Here is a 22,441-nt window from a genome sequence, read left to right on the forward strand (position 1 = left end):
TATTAAATGACGCTATTTTTAAAGACCTGTTTTGCATCTATGTGATTTCCCCCTCCCTCCCATTCAAAAAACCCGGTGCGCTTCCCCCTCCCTGCAAGAACCAGCAGGGAATAAACAACTAACACGCTAAACAGCATCAAACTGAACACAATTTGTCCGTGTGACTCCCTATGTAGGGGTCTGATAGTCCGACCCTGTTGAGCCTCCCGAGGTGGCTCGAAGGAAACAGTCTCCCTCCTCAGTCCGGAGGAAGAGGCCCTTACCTGCAACAGCCGCATGTCGGAAAAAAAGAGAAAGAAAAAAAAGTCCAAAGTGAAGAAATTGGCCCCGAGTGAACCAATAGTGTATTTTAACCACTTATTATAGTCAGCACATTATAATAAAAAAAAATTCGCCGTTTAGTCCGCCGTCCTCTGGCGTGGGTTAAATCCTTCCAGTCCCGGAGGGGGTCGGTGATGTTCTCCTGAAGGCTCGGAGCTTCTCCTTGTAGCTCTGGTCCCGGTCGGCTGGTCCCCTCTTTGCTAGCCTGTCCACTCTCGTCCAGGAGAGCCGCTGCACCTGCTCCATGAGCGTCTCCGGAGGTGCGGTGGTGGTTGTCACAGCGTAGCCTCTTCTCAGCAGGTCTTCTGACGCCTCCTCTACCGTCTCGTAGGTTCTGGTTCCGTCCTCGTGTCTCACGCGCAGCCTGGCAGGGAAGAGGGTCTGGAACTGAACTCTGTTTTCCTTCAGTATTTTGCGGATCTCTGTGTATTCTCTTCTCTTTTTGAGTATTAGAGGTGGATAGTCGTGATCCAGGTTTATGCGGTTTTCTTGCCAGGTGAACCCCTTCTTCTGCCATGCCTTGCGGAGTATTGTCTCTTTTGTTTTAAAACTTAAACACTTGATTACGATGGAGCGTGGCGGCGCGTCCCCCGGCGGCTGCGGTCCCAGCGACCGGTGAGCTCTTTCAATCTGCAGGTCGGGCATGTCGTGCGTTAGCTCGAGACCTTCGCGGAGTAAATTTTCCACAAATGAAACCATCGTGGTTGATTCCTTCTCGGACCCCTCCGGTACCCCATAAATCCTTATGTTCTCACGCCTGGAGCGGCTTTCCAGGTCCAGCAGCTTGTCCTCCAGCTTTGTGTGTAGCTTTAGCATGGCCGTGATGACGTCTTCTGTGTTTTGGATCCTCTCTTCTGCTTTCTCAATTCGTCCTTCCGCCTCGTCCAGTCTGGTAGTCGCCTTTATAATTTCCTCTCTTATTGTCTCTAGTTGTCCTTTGTTTTCTTGGCGAAATCCTCTTAGTTCTTGCAGAATCAGTTCCAAGTCGGCCATTTCTCCGGACTGCACCGCGTTGTTTGCTAGCTCACACCTGTTAGCTGCTAATTGTTGCTGCGCTCCGTCTGTCTCTCCCACTTGTCTTCAGACGACGTTTACTGCTCAAAGTGGTGATATCGCCTTTTAACCCCTTTCTCTGCGTTTTTTGAATTATTTGTTTGGTTTAAATGGGGGTATTTCTCTAATTGCTCTGGTTCAGCCGGGAGCTCCCTCGCTATGCGGCCATCATGACGGTGTTCCGACCGGAAGTCGTGAATTACACTTTTACAAGTGCAAATCATAGTCTGCTCATCTTTGGATATATGGCACTATCCTTCCTCCATACATTTCAGTGCTGTGGTTTGTTCTAAAACCTGATTGATATTCATCAGGATGTTGTTTTGGTGGTCAGGTGGATGCCTATAATAAATGTACTCAGTGGACCCCAGTTCGAATCCCGGGCTGGCGAACCTGTACTGCATGTCACACCCCCCCCTCTCTCTCCCATGTTTCCTGTCTGGCAACTATCAAATAAAGGTGCCTATGTCTGAAAAAAAAAGAAAGGAGTTTATTTGCACTGATACATCTTTTCAAGTATCTTACTAATGAATAAAAGGTTTGATATCGGCCTTTAGCTGGACAGAGTGTTACTATCTAGGTTTAACAGCAGCTGTTTTAAAGACATCTGGAAAGATGCCTGTTTAAAAATGCTGCAGATACTGGGTCAATACATGAGCTGGATGAGTTACATTCACTGACAGTCTTATAAAACTCAGTTAGTGAGTGCAGGTGAATTTTCCCATTGTTATATCATTTTTACAGGATTTACTGAGATCATCCAGGTTTACATTAGCAGCAGCAGTAAAACTGTTGTTCTAATTGTTGTTTTTTTTGTTATTAAAGAATAATGTGAGTTCATTACATTTTGAGGCAGAGAAATGTGTGTGTGCATAATAATGCATCATTGAAATTCTCGACCATGTCATTTGAAGAGCAGTCACAGCTGTATGACTCAAGTGATTTCATAATATTAGAAAACATTATTTCAGCCATGTCATTTAGGAATCACTTTTGAACCAAAAACTTTAAGCTTTGGATAAAGTTAGGTTGGTATCAAAGAACACAGTGATGGTCAGAGATTGGTAGCTCAGGTTCTGTCTCCATTCAGGATTAATATATCGTATCTAGTAGGGGTGTGATGATACACTCAGCTCACCAGAACGAGACGAGATTTGAACTATTTTTAAAAAAAACTTCAATGATGACATATATGACTGGAAAAATTGTTTTTTATTTGATTGAAATTCACAAAATGCAAAACAATGCTTATGAATTTTGAAATGTTTTAACTAATCATCTTTTAATGAATGCCACTTCAGTTCTACTTTCTAAGTATGAATTATCATATGCAGTATTATGAGCTTGATAAAAGATGTCTGATCCCCATATATATATTTTATAGATAGATCATTTTGGTATTTATGGAAATAACAACCATAAATACTAAAAAGTGAATTATAACGAATAGAAACAATTCTAGTATATAAACATAAATTAAATAAAGAATCCAATTATCACAAATTATAACATATTGCTAATAAAAAAACACAGAAATAAAAGTAAGATGCACAAATCCTGTATCACAAAAATACACAAGTAAAACAACATACTTATAAATTGTCATTTAATTTGGCAATGTGACTCATTCCCTGCTCCTCCTACCTCAGGCGTTCAGTGTAGACCTGAGGTCAACCTGCTCCTCTCACCATCTCCTATTACTGACTGTTAGATCTTCTCAGCAGAAAGAAGCTGCAACAGGGTTAATGATCCACACGCTGATTTATAAAGAGAAGAAGTGATGTGCAAAGAAGATAGAAAACCTATCGTCTTTTTTTTTCTTGGTGTGCCCCATACTGATCCCTGAATACTGCTTTGCATAACAGCATTCACCTAGACGGGACATATCGTCACGTTTTAATCTCACAAGATCTCGTCACATTCCTAATATCTAGTAACACTAAGTGAGATCAGCTCTGGGAATTCCTGTAGGAATAATAATGAAAATCTTGGTGGTCAGTATAATGTAATAATAAGCACTGTTAATTCTGCTATGAGCTCAAGATTAAGATATTCAAATGATGTAAATCCACCAAGGTCAGTGTCATGACATACAAACTGTTTAGATAAAATAGCTTCACTGCCTCCTCCCTCCTGTTTTGTCTGACTGACTGATAGAAATGATAGTTTGGAGGACAAGTCTCTATCAGTGTTGCTACACCTGTTGTGCTGTTTAACCAGGTCTCTAAAAAATACAATGCAGATTATTATCAATTATCACATCATTAACCAGGAAGGATTTGTTGGCCAATGATCTGACATTTAAAAGAGCTAATTTCAGCTGTTGGGATTCTGCAACGGTAAGAGAGACTGGTGGTGGCTGACCATCCTGAGCTCTTGATTGGCAGGAGGCATTCAGAGACAAATGCCTTTGGTGATGTGTAGTAGTGGGTCAGGTGACGGTGGGAGAGATGAAGGGATGACTGACTATCTGAGCACAGTGTTCCTTGGGCTTATTGCCATGTTTTGGCTTATGTGCAGTGTCTCGAGGGCATGACGCAGATTAGCACCAAGGAGTCTGGATCCAGTGATGTTTGGATGAACCCCATCAGGTTTAAAGTGGTCTTTGCATTTCCAAAGGTTGTTGAAATTGCCATGTGGGGCTGTCAGGCAAAGGAATCTACTGAAATATTCAGTTCCTTTCCGAAATGTTTCTATCGGTCCAGATATATAAGATGACAGTTACTTAGTTTTTCCAGCATCAGAAAAAAGTATTTTTTCAGGATCTCAGAGTCAGTTTTCCTCCTCAGGATGTCAGAAGATCCAGTGTGAATAATAATGTTCATGTAACTTGGATGTGTAGAGAAGATAGCTAACATCTGTTAGCTCCCTGACAGATGTGCTATCCACAGTTAAATTTTCAGTCCTAGTCATTTTTATATGATTGGTAATAGAGTCCCAATAAGAACAGTGTCTGGCTTGGGAACAAAGTTGATAAACTGTGTTCATCTTAATGAACATCAGTCAGAGGATCATACCTGTTAGTGTCTTCCTTGATTTCCCTCTGTGGCATCTGACATCAGATCAGGTCCTGACTGGAGTTGATGCTTTCAGTCTGGTGTTGGTGTGGTGCCAGTAAGAAGCTTTGTTAGTGAAGGCTGATTTGGGAACCTCTGCAGCTGATCCAGTGGTGTTAGGACATATCCAGGAGAGTGTATCAAATCCACAACTGGATTCTCTACATCCGATTCACACCCGTGTCTAATAGTCTGATTGTCCGTTAGCATTTAGTAGCTCAGCACAGCAGTAGCCACACAGTCAATTAATTGCTCACTTTTATGTATTTGATGCAGCATTTTGATCTTCTTTTCCAGCTGTGTTATCCTCTCCATCAATCAGACATAACATTTACGTTGTCTTTTGCCAGTTTGAATACCAGGCTGGTCTGGCAGCTGATCTGTAGTAGAGCTCTGAAACTTTCCTGTGTCCCAAAAGTTAATTATTGTTCTGCTCTGTTGTTCCACTATATTTCTTTAGTGATAGTGTAAGCAGTAAAAAACTTTCTTTGGAGTAATATAAAAAAAGTGAAAGTACAGTTCAGTTCTTTATTGTCCCTCGAGGGGAAATTTGGTTTGCAGTGACAGCACAAAAAACAATCAACACAACAACCATAAATAAACAGTGACATACCAAACATCATCTCAGCATACAGCACAACCAAACTTGATAAGAACGATCACAATCCGAATAAGTAGAAATGTCAGAAAAGTCTCGCCACACGAGCAATGTGATTAGGGTTTTTTAAGTTAACTGCATTGATTGCACCTGGGACAAAGGAACATTTGTAACTATTTGTTCGTGCTCGAGGCCTAAATCTCCGTCCAGACGGCACAGGAATGAATTCCTCCAGAAGTGGGTGATCAGAGCTGGACAAGATTGACCGTGCTTTAAAACAAGCCATAGCCAAAGTCCATCGCACCTGGCCCATGGTCAACCTCAAAATAGGTTCGATATTACATCCATCAAACTTCACTGTTTGAATTCATGACCCTTTTGTACATAAAGAGAGACACTTCTGCTTCCTCTATATCTGTGTCTAGCAGTTTAATCTGAAATTTCTAATAGTGAGTGAATTTCTTCAGTAAACAATGTTTCAGACAGTGCAGTTACTGAGAAGACTTGATTCAGTGATGATAGAAATTGTTATAATTTCTGTGAAGGCTTCTTATGTTCAGATAGAAAGTAGAAAAGATGTTGGTCTCTTTACACGTTGCAGTAAGAGAGTTAAACATACCTGCTAGGGGGGGTGGGTTGCAGGCCTGGGCGGTTTTGGGGACACCTTGTATGGTGGAGGCGTGCTAATGCTGTTTTTTTTAGGGGTATTACAATTATTTATAATTATTAAAATAAATAAGTATGCAAATATTTATGATGTATTATTAGACTTCGATAACTTTAAATAAATTCACAATAACTTATTTATTAATGATTTATTCATGTTTCATGGTACAAACGCGTAAAAAAACAAGCAGCAGCCTTTTATCTGCCGCTTAACGCAACAGACAGCTGAAAATGTGCGGAGATATTAGTGCCTGCCAAACGGGTTAAGATGATGATAGTTCACACATCACATCCTGGTTTTTAATAATTGGTCAGTAAACTCAGCATCGTCTGAAGCAGGCTGGAAAATGTGCACTTTTATTTACAGTTAAAACATTTCGCTGTGTGTTTCAGCTTCTGGTAAGCTAACGGAGCTGCTGTGGCTTCTGGTCTGAGCTTTCAAAATTAAACCGTTGTTATTGTGCCCTTCTTCTTATTATTAATAAACAAACATATTGATCCGATATTCATAAATAAATGTTGGCCTTGTAAATTACAGGAGATTCCCGGGAGAAATGACAACATGGGAGGAAGGCGGGAGAAACCCGGGAAAATGGGAGTGTTGGCAGCTGTGGAGTTCAACAGTTTTTCACATGAATAATCACATGCAGATGACACATAAGCATTATGATAATTATTTGGCTGTTTCCTATCATACAAGTCGGCATTAATAGATATGTAGTTTGAAGAAAAGAATCGATCTGGATTAAAACAGATATTATAGTCTCTCAAAGTTCAAATGGATAAACCAAGACCAAAGACCAAGTTGTTATTAATTGTTGAGTTTGAAGAGTTCCTGTCTGAGGAGGATTGAGAGGAACCATATGAAAGAATAACCATGGATGATGAAATTTAATAAGATAATTTAGTTGGGGCAAAAGTTATTTTCTTCTCAGATGAAGTTCTTCTGAAAAATCCTCATAAATATAATAATTAGCTCCCTTCAGGCATCTTCTACGTCTTTGAATCTCATATTTCCATGTTCGGTGTGCTTTTTCAGTTTCTATAATTTCTGGATCTACACCTTTTTGTTTGCTTTTTATTGGGTTTTTTTTTTTGTAAACAATGTCTGTACTGTGAATGTGATTCATTCTCCGACTGTATAGTTGTGTATAATATTTATGCCGTCAGTCTCCATTTGCCTTGGTATTTGTTTCTTGTTCTTGGTTTCTACTTTTAGAACGTTTTAGTCAGATTTGGTGGTTAAATAATCAATGGAGGTTTTGAATTGGTTGAGAATGTCAGATATGGATTTGAAAGCAGCCATATTAGTATTGTTGACATTTCACAAATTGTCAGTGTCTGATTAACTCTTAATCCCCAGGAATCTGCTTTTTGCTACTCCCTCAGTTAGGAGCGTGGTGTTTGACTTCTGTTTAGTTTAGCAAGAAATGTCAATGCTAGCTTGCTAGACAAGCTTCTTCTGAACAAAAAAAGCATGTCATATGTCTATGTTCTTGGGTTTCTTGTTAAAATGCTATGTTTATAAAGTGATATGTTTATTTATGGAGAGACGGTTGTCACGATGAGTAGCATGGAAGGACCCAAAAATGCAGACCGTCTCGGGACAGAAAAAAAAAGGCACTTTATTGGCCAACCCAGGAATAACTAACTTAACAGAAAAACACAGGCCGAATAAACACTGGCAAAACTACAGAGGATAAACACAGAACAAACAGAGAAACACAGACTCGGACCAAGACTGAACAGAAAACCAAAACCTATATAGACGTAGTAATGACTAACAGGACACAGGTGAGAGACACAAACACATGAGGAAATCAACCAAGGAAGGGGAAACACAGGAAGTAAAACTAACAAAATACCCAAGGGGAGAACAACTTTCCAAAATAAAACACGAACTAACACAGGGTGTGACAACGGTCTTGCCCCCGTCTGCGAGGGCTCTACTGATGAACAGGTTAAGAAAACTTTATACTGTTTTTATATCTGACATCTTTTATGAGGTCATCAATTCTTGTATTTGTTGATTCAATAATTATTTGTAGGAGTGATTTATAATTCCACTCGTTCTGATTAATCAGAATATAAATATTTTTTAAAGCATTTTTGCTGCTTTAGTAATTCTTAGTTGGATTGCTGCTGTAGTCTGGGACTGGTCTGGTGGTAACTGGATTGGTGGAGCCTGGGATCAATCTGGTTTATTCACAAATTTCACTTGTTAACAGAAAACACTTGTGACTGCACATTTTTGGTGGAGGATTGAGAAGGTATTTGGTAGATTGTTTCCTCTGGTTCCAGAGCACAAAAGCACTGCTCCTTCATTAATTGTACATGACTGTGTACAGATGGAGAGGATGAGGTGGAGAGAAGAGCTCAGTGCCTCGTGAAAAATTCCACTGGCAGTTTAGGCCTATAAGCTTTATTATAAAAAGGAACATTTTAAGCCTAGTAATAATGAATTGCAGTATTTCAGCCTAAAACTAACTATGCATGGACTAGTTTTCTACATCTTTATGTTTCTGATTTTTGCAACGTTATGCAGGTGAAATGTGTTTTATGTGGGAATTGTATGACAAATCTTGATCAAAGATAACTCTTAGATTCCTTACAGTGGTGCTGGAGACCAGAGTAATTCTATACAGAGTAATTAGATCATTGATGTGTTTCTAAGGTGTTTGGCACAATAACTAACTTGAACTTGAGTTCCGTAGCAGAGAACTGCAGCTCATCCAGGTCTTTATATCCTAAAGGCATGACTAGAGTTTAGTTGGTTTCATTGATAAATATGTAATCTAGATGAAAATATCTTTCAGACCAGACGACAGATGTAATATCGTCTAGTGTTTATCAAAATTGAATTAAGTGTTTCATTGGGGGTGAGGGATAGGGGTAAAATAACATTTAAATCACTTTTCATTTCAGTGTCTGAGCTGAGGGTTGTTCTGCTGGGGAACAGCTGGTCTGAGAGGAGTTCAGTGGGGAACATCATACTGGGAAAGACTGTGTTCAACACTGAGGAAGAACCAGATCACTGTCAGACAGTCAGAGGACTGTTGATGGAACAAGAAATAGTTCTCATCAACACCCCAGATCTGCTGCATCCAAACATCTTACAACACAAACTGAGAGAACATGTAGAAAACTGTGTGAGTCTCTCTGATCCTGGACCTCATGTGTTCCTGCTGGTTCTACAGCCTGAAGACTTCACTGAGGAACACAAACTGAGACTCTGCAGAGTTCTTCAATTCTTCAGTGATCGATCATTTGATCATTCACTGATTCTGATATCAACACAAAGAAAGAAGAGTTCAGGTTTCATGGAGAAATATGAGAAACATCCACAGTTAAGAGACATGATCAGTAAATGTAGATCCAAGTTATTTTGGCAGAAGAACCTTGAACGTTCAAAGCTGTTAGAGATCATGGATCTTTTTGTGAATGAAAACAATGGAGATCATGTGAGCTGTGAAGTATTTGAAGATGCAACATCTGATTTACCAAGTCAACATGGAAACCTGAAACAAGAGGAAACAATCAGGATCAACTTGGATCCTGTTAAAGCTGTTGGTGAGTTCAGGAACAGTTTTATACTGTGATGAATACAAATGATCTGTGATGAAGTTTGAACAATAAGTTAAGATTTATTTTGTTTTAAATTTATTTTTCACAGGGTTGAAATCTCTCCGGAATCCATCAAAAAACACCTTCAACTGTGAGTAAACTTACTAATTATTATCATGTGTATTAGACATCTATAAGATGAAGTTGATGCTCTATAATTGATGTTTTTGTCTTTTCACAGCGTTCAGGTCTCAGACATCAAACACTCCATCACCACCTGAATGTACAGACAGCCAGTGTAAGTAAATTACAGTCAGCCCTAATACTGTGTTAATATTATATGTTTTATTTGAAATTGTATAAACTGCATCCATCTGATTGAATCTCAAATTCTCCTTGTTAGTGTTACAGCTGAGCTTTGTCCTCCAGCTGGAGATGTTCCTAAAAAGCGCTGTTGTCTGTTTGTTGACTTGTTATTTAAGATATACATTTACACAGTACAGTAAAATATCAAAGGCAGTGACTTTATATCAAGTAGATAACTGAATATTATATAGGAACAGTTGTAAGTTGCATTATAAACATAAATGTATCCATACATGAAAACACTTGCATCAATAAGCACATACAAACATAAATAAATACATTACAGTGACATATGTGGGTTGTTGTTTTTTTGTTTTTTTTTAATCAAACTTTCTGTCACTGTAATCAGAACAAATTCAACTTTTCATATGAATCTGAAACACAGGCTGTAAAAGTAGAAAGTCCACCAGCAGCCACGAAACATCAGGCTGCCATGATGGAATAAATGATTTTATATTGTAACCTTTATTTGATTAAATCTGATGATCATATCGATTTATTTATTTTAATTGTTTCTATTTTTTCTTTTGTGAACAGAAGAATAACCAAAGAGAGACAAACAAAAAATGGGAAAATCACAACAGTATAAAATTAAATTGAATTAAATTAAATGTATCAATAAACACAAATGAACATACAGCATACATTTATACACTCATCTATAATTGATGTAAAAGAAAATACATTACAGTGATATTTGTGGGTTTTACCACCACAGTGATGGTGACTTGTTTACTTCCTCCTGTAACTTGGATTCTTCTATTTCTAAGGCTGTTTTTTCATCATGGTTAAATATCTGTTGTATCTTTAGAGGCTGAATTTAGGTCAGCTGTTGTCACCAACTCTGAACTGTGATCATGTGTTTTTTCTCCTTGTTGTTTTTCAGTCTCTACACTGAGGATTGTGCTGGTGGGGAAAAGTGAAGACAAAAAGACAAAACTTGGTAACTTCATTACTGGGAAAGAAGAATTTCATAGCCCAAAAAATCCCTCCTGTGTGGCCGCCTGTGGAGAGTGGAGAGGAAAACCATTGACTGTAGTAAAAACTTCAGATATCTTCAGTCAGTCTGGTCAGACAGTGAGAGAAGAAGTGATGAAGTTCATGAATCTGTGCCTCCCTGGACCAAATGTTCTGCTGCTGTTAGTGAAACATTCTGAGTTCAGTGAAAATGACAAAAAAAGACTGAAGTTCATCCTGAGTTTGTTTGGTCAAGATGCTTTTAAACACTCCATGGTCATCATCACACACAAGGAGAATAAAACACGTTTCACTGTGAATCAGCTGATTAGAGACTGTGGAGGAAGATACTACAACATGTTTGATGGCCACAAACAGTTAATGGAGAAGATTGAGATCATTGTTCATCAAAACAGAGGAACCTTCCTCACCTTCACTGAAGAGACCAGTAGACCAAAGTATTTAAACCTGGTTCTGTGTGGGAGGAGAGGAGCAGGGAAGACTTCAGCAGCCAAGGCCATTTTAGGTCAGACAGAGCTTCATTCAGTCTCCAGCTCATCAGAGTGTGTTAAACATCAGGGAGAGGTGTGTGGACGTTGGGTTTCTCTGGTGGAGCTGCCTGCCTTGTATGGAGAACCTCAGGAGGCAGTGATGAAGGAATCATTCAGGTGTATCTCCCTCTGTGATCCTGAGGGTGTCCATGCCTTCATCCTGGTCCTACCTGTGGATTCCCTCACTGATGAAGACAAGGGAGCGTTAAAGACCATCCAGAACACATTCAGCTCTCGAGTCAATGACTTCACCATGATTCTGTTCACTGTGGAGTCAGATCCTACAGCTCCAGCTGTTGTTGACTTCATAAGAAAGAACAGGGAGATCCAGGATCTCTGTCAGAGCTGTGGAGGAAGATATGTTGTTCTCAACACCAAGAACAAGCAGCAGATCTCTGAGATGTTGGATACTGTGGAGAAGATGAGACCATGTTGCTATACAACAGAGACATTTGCTCATGCCCAGATGGATAAAGTCATACAACAACAAGGTGAACTTGAGAGGCTGAAAAACAAGAATCAAATCACTCAAGTACAGAGCTCAGAGTGTCTCAGGATTGTTCTGCTAGGGAAGACTGGCAGTGGAAAGAGCTCTTCAGGAAACACCATTCTGGGAAGAAAAGCGTTTACAGCCAAATCAAGTCAAACATCAGTCACCAAACAGTGTCAGAAAGCAGAGATTGAAGTGGCCGGTCGTTGTGTCGCCGTGGTCGACACTCTTGGTCTGTTTGACTCCACTTTGTCCCATGAAGACATTAATGAGGAGATGGTGAAATGCATCAGTCTTCTGGCTCCAGGACCACATGTCTTCCTGTTGGTGTTACAGATTGGCAGATTCACACCAGAAGAGAAGGAGACATTAAAACTCATCAAGGAAGGTTTTGGGAAGGATTCAGAGAAGTTCACCATCATTCTTTTCACAAGAGGAGATGCACTGGAACATGAGGAGCTGTCCATTGAAGAATACATAGAGAAGGAATGTGATGGTTCCTTTAAGAAGCTGATTGCTGACTGTGGAGGAAGATACCATGTGTTTAATAACTATGATAAACAAAACCACACACAAGTCAGTGAACTGATAAACAAGATTGTCTCCATGGTGAAGAAAAATGGTGGCAGCTGCTTCACCAATGAGATGCTGGAAGAGGCAGAGGCAGCAATAAAGAAGGAAATGGAGAAGAACCTGAAGGAGAAGGAAGAAGACATGAAGAAAGAGAGGGAGGAACTCAAAAGAAAACATGAGGAAGAAATAGAGGCAACGAAAAGACAAATAGAAGAACAGAGAGCAGAGATTAAACAGGAGAGAGAACTGAGAGAAAAACAACTTCAGGAGAAGGAGGAAAACATTCAGAAAGAACGAGAAGAGAGAAAGAAAGAACAGGAAGAGAGAGAAGAAGAAGACAAGAAGAGGAGAGAACAGGAAGACATTCAGCGACAGGAGTGGGAACAGGAACTTGCAACTTTAGAGACAAAGATCAAATCAGAATCAGATGAAAAAGAAATCATTGATAAAAAGCTGATGGAGAACAGAGAAGAGATGAGAAAAGAACGAGAGGACTGGGAGAAGAAACAAAAAGAAATGTGTGAGAAACAAAAGCAAGAAGATGAACAGAGACGACAGGAGGAGGAGAGGAGAACAAAAAAGCTCCAAGAAGAATATGAACAGGAAATGAAGGAAAATATTCAGACAGAACGAGAACAGAGAAAGAAAGAACAGGAAGAGAGAGAAGAAGAAGACAAGAAGAGGAGAGAACAGGAAGAAATTCAGCAACAGCAGTGGGAACAGAAACTAGCAGCTTTGGAGAAAAAGATAAAAACAGAATCAGAAGAAAAAGAAAACATTAATAAAAAGCTGATGGAGAGCAGAGAACAGATGAGAAAAGAACGAGAGAACTGGGAGAAGAAACAAAAAGAAATGTGTGAGAAAAGAAAGCAAGAAGATGAAGCGAAACAACAAGAAGAAGAGAGAAGAATAACAAAGCTCCAAGAAGAATATGAGCAGGAAATGAAGGAAAAGATTCAGAAAGAACGAGAACAGAGAAAGAAAGAACAGGAAGAGAGAGAAGAAGAAGACAAGAAGAGGAAAAGGCAGGAAGAAACTCAGCGACAGAAGTGGAAACAGAAACTTGCAGCTTTGGAGAAAAACATAAAGTCAGAATCAGAAGAAAAAGAAATCATTGATAAAAAGCTGATGGAGAGCAGAGAAGAGATGAGAAAAGAACGAGAGGACTGGGAGAAGAAACAAAAAGAAATGTGGGACAAACGAAAGCAAGAAGATGAACAGAGACGACAAGAGGAACAGAGAAGAATAAAAAAGCTCCAAGAAGATTATGAGCTGGAAATGAAGGAAAAGGTTCAGAAAGAGCGAGAACAGAAAAAGAAAGAACAGGAAGAGAGAGAAAAAGAAGACAAGAAGAGGAGAGAACAGGAAGAAATTCAGCGACAAGAGTGGAAACAAGAACTTGCTGCTTTGGAGAAAAAGATGAAGACAGAATCAGAGGAAAAAGAAATCATTGATAAAGAGCTGACGGAGAGCAGAGAAGAGATGAGAAAAGAACGAGAGGACTGGGAGAAGAAACAAAAAGAAATGTGGGAGAAACGAAATCAACAAGATGAACAGAGACGAGAGGAGGAACAGAGAAGAATAAAAAAGCTCCAAGAAGAATATGAACAGGAAATGAAGGAAAAGGTTCAGAAAGAGCGAGAACAGAGAAAGAAAGAACAGGAAGAGAGAGAAGAAGAAGACAAGAAGAGGAAAGAACAGGAAGAGATTCAGCGACAGGAGCGGGAACAAAAACTTGCAGCTTTGGAGAAAAAGATAAAGTCAGAATCAGAGGAAAAAGAGGAGATTAATAAAAAGCTGATGGAGAACATAAAAGAGATGAATAAAGAACGAGAGGACTGGGAGAAGAAACAAAAAGAAATGTGTGAGAAACGAAATCAGGAAGATGAACAGAGACGACAAGAGGAAGAGAGAAGAATAAAAAAGCTTCAAGAAGAATATAAGACGGAAAGAGAAGAATATGAAATAAAAAGAAAAGAAGAAGATCAAAACAGAAAAGAACAAGAGGAACAAGAGAGAAAAGAATTAGAGGAAAACTATAAGAAAAAAATGGAGAATGTAAAGAAGAAATATGAAGATGAAGCCAGAGAGAAAGCTGAAGAGTTCAATGAATTCAAAGAGAAACTCATGAAGAAATTTGAAGCTCAGAAGAAAGATCATGAGAAAGAACTGAAGGACAAAGATGAACAGTATGATCTGTTAAAGGCACTAAAAACCAACAGTGAAAAAGAGAAGAGGGAAAAATATCAAAAAGAAATCAGTGACTTGGTGAAAAATGTGTCCAAAAAAAACAAATATCTGAAAAGAATCAGCAACTTACTGGAAAAACAGGAACAGGAAATGGAAAAGGAGAAAGATAAAGATAAAAGGGAAATTCTGCAGAAAATACATGAAGAACAAATAAGTGAATTGATACAGACACTTATGGAGGAAATTGATGAAGCCGACAAATCCAGTTGGTTGACCACTTTTAGGAATTTCTTTTCATGGTAAAAATTTGCCATGATAGAGAACTAAACTGTAATACATGACCATAGATTGGCTGCCAGGTCTCAGCATGAATATGAAGAAAACATATGAAGATGAAGCCAGAAAGAAAGCTGAAGAGTTCAATGAATTCATAGAGAAACACAGGAAGGAATTCGAAGTTCAGAAGAAAGAACTGAAAGAAAAGATAAACAGTATGATCTGTTAAAGGCACTAAAAGCCAACAATGAAAAACAGAAGAGAGAAAAATATCAAAGAGAAATCAGTGGACTGGTGAAACGTGTGAACATCTTGAATCTGAGAAAAATCCGCAACTTACTGGAAACACAGGAAAAGGAGAAAAATTAAGGTGAAAAAGAAAATCTGCAGAAAAAACATGAAGAGAACAAATAAGTGAATTGATACAGACACTTCCACATGCAGTATATTATAGCTGATATGTATCAACCAGCCTGAAAAAAAAAAACTTTTTACAGTTTAAATTTACATTAGAGGATATTATAACACTTTTTTGGAGTTTATAAAAAGGAAAGATTGAAATCTAAGGATGTCTTTTTTAATCTAATCCTCACATACCCACATGTGTGTTGAAAACATGTCAGTCGCTGCAAGAGTGAAATTCATCTCTCAGTTTTCTTTTTAATCAAAGACATATTTCACATTTTCCCCTTTGTAAATACACCAACACAGATCAATGGTTTGTCAGTATCATTCAGTAATTCTGGTCCTGTTGATATATTTGAACTTTATTTTTGTGGCCAAATGAAGTTTATTTAAAAGATGAACTAAATCCTGAAGTTGGACTTTTTCAAATGACAAAATGTTGATTTTAGTCTGTGATAAATCAGACTTTTAATATCTAAACAATTTACTGTAAAATATTCTGATTAAAACTGCTGCAGGTCTGAATCACTGATAATAACTGCTGAATCTGCAACATTCAGGATCTTTGTTTCTTTTTTCTGTAAAGTTTTGTAAACATCTGAATCAAATATTGAAACCAAATATGTTGAGTATTGTTTGTTTTGTTGTTGTTGTTGTTGTTTTCTTCTTCACTGTTTATTACCAATTATTGCATTATTGTGTTTTTATTCTCTTTTACTTTATTGTTTGTGTGATTGTTTAGAAGTTCAGCAGCTGAAAGCTCTGCTTGGTGATTAAACTGATCTTTGTTTACTTTTGAATATGAAGAACATGATGTTTGTAATATCAGTGAAATCAAAAGTATCATAGCAAATATTAAACAAGTATAAATATCATTTAAACTGATCATCAGATAAATCAGAATATCATTATTATTATTATAAACAATGAACACTTTGCTTTTTGTTACATGTCAATTAAAATGGATTCTTAACAAACCGTAAGACATAATTCATATTAATCTCAGATAATCTTTTTTGTATTTGATCTTTGGTGTGTTTGTTAATTGTTGCAGAAAGATGAATAAAGTGTTTTCTCTGTAGTTCAGTGTGGACTGATGTTTAATGCTGAAGTCAAACAGACTCTTCACACAGATAAACTGATGAAGCAGAACAGAGCTGACAGGTTTGTTTCTACCTGCACAGGAGACACTGTGGAAGGAAGTTTGTTTTATCTGACTCTCCTCTTCATTCACCTCTACATTTATTTCTCTATTTCATTCATCATATCATCCAAGTAACTCCTGATATCCCTGCTATACTTACACAGTGTTCAATAACTAAATCGTGACAAATACGATTAATACATTTTCACAACTAATTTCTCACTGACTCTACAGCACCACCTGGTGGCGGAATTTATACAACGCTTAACTCATAAATAAACTAACTGCAATGCAAATTAATTAATTAAATGAACTAAATTACTCACAAAAACCCCACAAGTTTATCTTAGAGAAGCACAGTTTCTGTGTTCAACATTAAGTGTTGTTAGCAGCCCCAGGAGTTTATGAGAAATACATTTGTTTTGTTATGTAATGTATGTTTTCTTTGACAGGGTTAAATAAAACCTACTGTGATCTCTGTCTTTACTTGTTTGTTAACTAAAAACTTCTGTTTTGTATTTTGTGTGTAATTTAGTTCATTTAATGGATTAATTTGCATTGCAGTTGGTTCATTCATGAGTTAAGCGTTGTATAAATTCCGCCACCAGATGGTGCTGTAGAGTCAGTGAGACATTAGTTGTGAAAATGTGAAATGTTCACAGCATGACAGTAGCAGCTAGCTTAGTTCATAGACATATATACGTATATATGTGTATGGTTTATTAAACAGCTGAGTAAACATACTGGTGTACAAACTGTCACCGCTCACTTTATCACGTCACGTCACGTCTGGTATTTGGTACTTTCGCTTTCCGGTTTGTGTCATTTGTTTAAGTGTTTCAGGACTTGTTAAAGTGTTTTGCTAATGTAATGTTGTTGTCTGATATGTAATTTTTTCCCCCCAATGTAAATTTTTCTCAAACTTTTTTAAAAGTGTTTCACATGTTGTATTGTTGGTGAACGCAGCATCACCTCGCGCTGTTGTTTACATGCGGTTACTAAGCAACGGCCGCTGAGCGTTCCGGCTGCCTCCTCGCCTCTCTGCGTCACACTTACAGGAACTAGCTCCATATATGTTATGCTCCATGCTTATGTATATATTTATTATTTCTACTGAGAGTGATTGTTCTGTGTTTTATACCAATATATGGGTCGATGATGTGACGCTACTTTTTATGTGTCCATGTGGTTTAGTTTAAATTTAAAGGGTTAAAATGTGAAAATAAACGTATGAATAACTTAACACATTCTTTTTTTGTGGACCCAGCATCAAATTTCTGCTTTTAATCCATTTAGAGAGAATATATTAGAGGATTATGGCAAAAATGTCTAAGTGGTGTAACCATAAAAACTTTGTACCAAATAATTCAACTTGCTTAAAAACACTAAATTGTCAATAAAACACCATATCAACTAGTTTGGCATGATCTTACATTATAACTTTATATTAAATAAAGGTAATGGAGTACAATTGTTCTAAATATTAAGTATAATTTGGAGAATCATGTCAAGTCAATTGAACCACATGAAGTGTCTCAAAGTGTAACCACCATTTAAAAAGCTGTTTTGTTAAACTTGTGAAGAAGCTCATATAACAGGAAGTGGTTTTACAGAGAAGGACTCTGATGATCACAACTGCTGCCTGACAAAGTTAGAAGCTCTTAACAATTACTCATAAACTGAGGTTTTTTAGACTTAGTCAGGTTTGCTCAGTTAATATGTCCCATGGTGTAACCCTAGAAAAACATTGATAATTCATAAGAATTCATTAAAATATTTACTTTAATAATCACATTTCAGATATTGAGACCAAAGCCATGTGCTTACACAGGTATTGAATTAGATTTTAAAATGAATCAAAATAACTGCTGACATCATTTGAGTCCTATTAAAGCCTTTCTGTTAGAGGACAATTTAGTCAGATATCAGTAGTTTATGATGCTCATTAAAGATGGATCATAAAAAACTACTTTTGAACATGTACAGTAGCTTTAAAATACCTAAAAATTAGAGCTGGGCAATATATTGATATTATATTGATATCGTGATATGAGACTAGATATCGTCTTAGATTTAGGATATCGTAATATCGTGACATGTCATCAGTGTTGAACTTACCAGACTGTTCTAGCTGTTCTGTTATTTACCTTTTACCTACTTTGTCATTATATCCACATTACTGATGATTATTTATCAAACATTTCATCATGTAAATATTTTGTGAAAGCATCAACAGTCATCTCTACATTATCGTTGCAATATCGATATCGAGGTATTTGGTAAAATATGTCGTGATACTTGATTTTGTCCATATCGCCCAGCTCTACTAAAAATCCAATAATGAATTCAGAGAAATGTTACTCAAACATAACATCTGTAAAATATAATTATTTACATTTCTGCTATTTCATTACAAATATAAACAAAATTAAAACAATAACTCTAAATAAGTAAAATAGATTTCCCCCATTAGATGCCATCTTCTAACAAGGAAAAGTCTTTTTTATTCTGCTTTGAACATTTTTGTTAACTTATATCAATATATGCTTATTTTTTATTATTTTTTTTGTAACTTATCAACAGAGAAAGTGAAGATTATTTAACTGCTGTAGATGTTGCTGATGCTGTTCTAAGTATGAACCAAAACTTTCTCTGTGAGGAAGAGTGAGATACATTTTTATTTCAAATTGAAATCAACATATTCTTGAAGTGGAATATTTTTGTTTAACTTACACATTTGTTGAAACATTTGACTAATAAAGACTACAGGATAGAGAGAGCTGAACTGTTGCATTATTTAGTTTCCTCCATCATGGAAACAGTGAGTCAGTGTTGGGCCTGAAATGCACCAGACCTCCAGGAGGGAGAGAGAGGAAGCCATCCTGGAGTCACCCAGTTTATAAAGGCTCCAAACAGGTGACAGCAATCCCATAATGATGTGGGAGGAGCCAGACCATCCAGGAAGTCTGGAAAGAGGGAAGCAAAGGCAGAACAATGGGAAGCAGAGGAAGACCAACACAGTTACTGTTAAGGTCTAGGGCCGTCACAAGGGATCCTTTATGATCCACTGATTACTCAGACCACATTGGGAGGTGGTCTGGGCTGTGTGTGAACACATTCATTTAACAGTGTAAAAAATGAATGAATGAAATGAGTCCTGGTCCACATTGAAGGACCACCAACTCAACTCATGAACTCTATTTGCTGGCAGAATAAGTACTTTGCTGCCTCCAGGTGTAAATTGGCCTTTACTCTGCGTCCAAGCTGTGTTCAACCAAACAAATACATTATTTTGTTTTTCCATTCCACTTCCTGTTTTCCTCTAACCTGTTTTCATCTTCAAATAAGTAACTGAAACATAAATTCAACCAAAACCAGAAAATAACTAGATTCTCACTTGTCTGTCTGTGGAGAACATAAGAACACTGTTTGGGAGGATGTACAGAGATGTAGGGAGACTGAGGACGGTTGTAACAGTGTCACTTTCACCAATAAGGGATGACATAATAATTTAAGAGAAGCAGCGTGTGGTTCAGTGAGGGGAAGTTGTTACTCTGCTAAAGTCACGTAGACTTCTAGTCGGCTGCATGTGAACATTTCCTCGTTCAGTTGTGTGGAGGATCTGTGGCGCAGCAAGAAAAAGTTCATTCGGTGAGTAAATTCAACTAATTGCTATAAAATATGAAGAAATAGACTAAAGGACGAACCTGCTTCACCTGAACACTCTTTCATCATACTAGTGGATCAACAGAACCGATTATTGAACTTAATGAAGCTTCAATAAAAACACTGGAAATCGATCATTGATCAGGCTTGAGTTAGTCTGTTCAGGTCACATTTAGTATCCAACTTGTTCTTCTCACTGTATTGCACAATGAACTGCTCTCAATATTTTTGGATGTTTTAACCCGTACATACTGTTCTGGGTCAAATTTGACCCATTTTTACATTTGAGAGCTGAAAAAACACCCTATACACATTTATTTCAGCCAGACTGTTAATAATGTGACCCTTTTTTTAAATGCAAATATATAAGTTTGACCGTGATTATACATTTTAAAAAAAATCTTATCATAATCTATAAAATGTACCATAAAATAATAATTGTGAATCTATAATTTTTTTTTCTATAAGATTTATCAAACATTTATTAATGACTGATGGATAATTTATCAATGTGAATTGGTGTAGAGACTAATTATGAGTCAGAATATGAACAGTATCTAAGGGTTAAAACGACTCTGAAACTTTTCATATCAGGTTATCAAATTGTATCAACTTTGAAACCGATATTATAAAGACGTTAACACAATAATAAGCAGGAAGAGAAGCAGCCAGTATGAACTGTGAAGATCCTTGTAAAGGAGGCTATTATTATTATTATTATTATTATTGTTGTTATTGTTATTATTATTAGTAGTAGTAGGTCCATGTATCAATCGTTCATTTGATATTCATTTGAGAATCCAAAATCAAAACATAAAAAATGGCTTGTTACTTCATGATTTGTTTTTGTTACACTTTGTTTTTCGGACTTTTGATTTTAGGCTCAGGTAAAAAAAAAAAAAAAAAAAGGCTTGTGGGCCGAAATTGTTTTTGATATTTAATTTCACCCTAAAGTTCTGATCATTGCTTTGTATCCAGTTCGAACCTGCAACAAACTTGAAATATAAACCTCCATTATAAACATATAAAATGATGAATGACACTCATACAATGACAATTTCAAGTAAAATGTTTTAATTGAGCAACTGTTAGTTAAGTAAAATATATATTGATGAAAACAGCTGGTTCCTGTTTAAACCCTTTTCAGATTTTTTAAATGTTTAATTTCTTTGTGTTGCGGCATCAAATAACTTGAGTAAACTGAACCAAAACTACATATTTAAATTGAAACTAGTCAGCTAGTTAACTAATCAGTATTTATGTGTTAATAGAGATGATAATAGAACTGCAGGATGTTACAGATTCATGTTATTATCTAAAGAATCATCGATTATTTCCAGAGATGTTCAGATCAGATTCACAGCTCGTTATTATCACAGTAACGTCACTAACAGTGATGGACGTGGACACAGTGCAGCTTTACCAATAACTACTAATAACCTATAAATTGTGTATACTGTATGATATCGGCAAATTAAACTGGCTGTATATGTAAACAGGAGACACTCATCTAACAGTCCCTATGGAAACGGATAATTTTCTGGGTTTTTGTCGGATCTTTGAGGTCCTTACACATGTTTTCAGTCTATGTTTAATCTCAAACAGTTGGGGTTGGATGAAGACAACTGTTCATTTCCCTTTTTCTAACCTTGCATCATTTTCTAACTGACAGTTGGGGGGGAGGGCGTGACAACTGTTAAAGTTGCCATGACGACGAAGGTTGCCTAACTTTAATGAAGTAACTTTGTCATTTGAGTAATACATTTAACCCAAGCAGGACATTTCCCCTTAAACCTAACCAATGCTTTTTGTTTAGTTATTGTAGGCCACGTCATTTAATCTTTATTGTATTTGTTTATTTAACCTCATATTTAACCTCTAAATGTTTAACAATGAAAATGAGTGTAAATAGGCATAACTCATTTTGATAGATGTGATTTTCTTTTTTAAGTGCAAAAAAAAAAAAATCGCTCAAATCTGAGTTAAATGGGTCAGGGTTAGCCTCTCAATGTAAACACTTTTTTTTCACTAACAAACTGACGTCTGTGTCTGTAAAGTTACCATCCTCAGGTGAGTCTGTTCACATCATTTACTGTAGTCAGAAATAATCACAGTAACTTTTAAAACTGAGCAGCAAACTTTTCTGTTCACTCACTTTAACCTGACGGACAGACGAAAGTCAAAGGATCGTTAGTGTTTAGACTAAAGTTTAAAGGTTTATTAGTTTGATTTTAGATTGATACACATTAATGTCGGTGGTAATTCCTCCATTTTAGATTATAAACTAAAAACCCAACTCTGATCAAAGTTAATTTATTGACATTTAATTTGAACACAATTAACGGAAAAGTTGTCTTTCTTCGAGTTCAGCTTTATCAGAGTGATCAAATTTTATATGTTGGACACTCGGGCAAAGAGAGGGGCGGAGCTGTCAACTGATCACCACCTGGTGGTGAGTTGGCTCCGATGGTGGGGGAGGATGCCAATCAGTCCTGGCAGACCCAAACGCATTGTGAGGGTCTGCTGGGAACGTCTGGCAGAGTCTCCTGTCAGAGAGACCTTCAA

At 37.2% G+C, this 22,441-nt stretch overlaps 2 protein-coding genes across 2 annotated transcripts in view; one reads left to right on the top strand and one right to left on the bottom strand.

Annotated features, from left to right (window-relative positions):
- The window catches only part of LOC133979436 (uncharacterized), a 1,726,912-nt gene that overhangs the window by 561,256 nt on the left and 1,143,215 nt on the right, over window positions 1–22,441 (bottom strand). The gene's annotated exons all lie outside the window — the stretch shown is intronic.
- The window catches only part of LOC133978737 (trichohyalin-like), an 81,331-nt gene that overhangs the window by 36,392 nt on the left and 22,498 nt on the right, over window positions 1–22,441 (top strand). Inside the window, exons 4-7 of the mRNA XM_062417040.1 lie at window positions 8,620–9,264; window positions 9,368–9,409; window positions 9,500–9,556; window positions 10,511–13,821. Of these exons, the coding sequence (XP_062273024.1) occupies window positions 8,620–9,264; window positions 9,368–9,409; window positions 9,500–9,556; window positions 10,511–13,821 (4,055 nt within the window). The remainder of the gene's footprint in view (window positions 1–8,619; window positions 9,265–9,367; window positions 9,410–9,499; window positions 9,557–10,510; window positions 13,822–22,441) is intronic.

This window comes from Scomber scombrus, chromosome 4, assembly GCF_963691925.1.
Source record: "Scomber scombrus chromosome 4, fScoSco1.1, whole genome shotgun sequence".
NCBI lineage: Eukaryota > Metazoa > Chordata > Actinopteri > Scombriformes > Scombridae > Scomber > Scomber scombrus.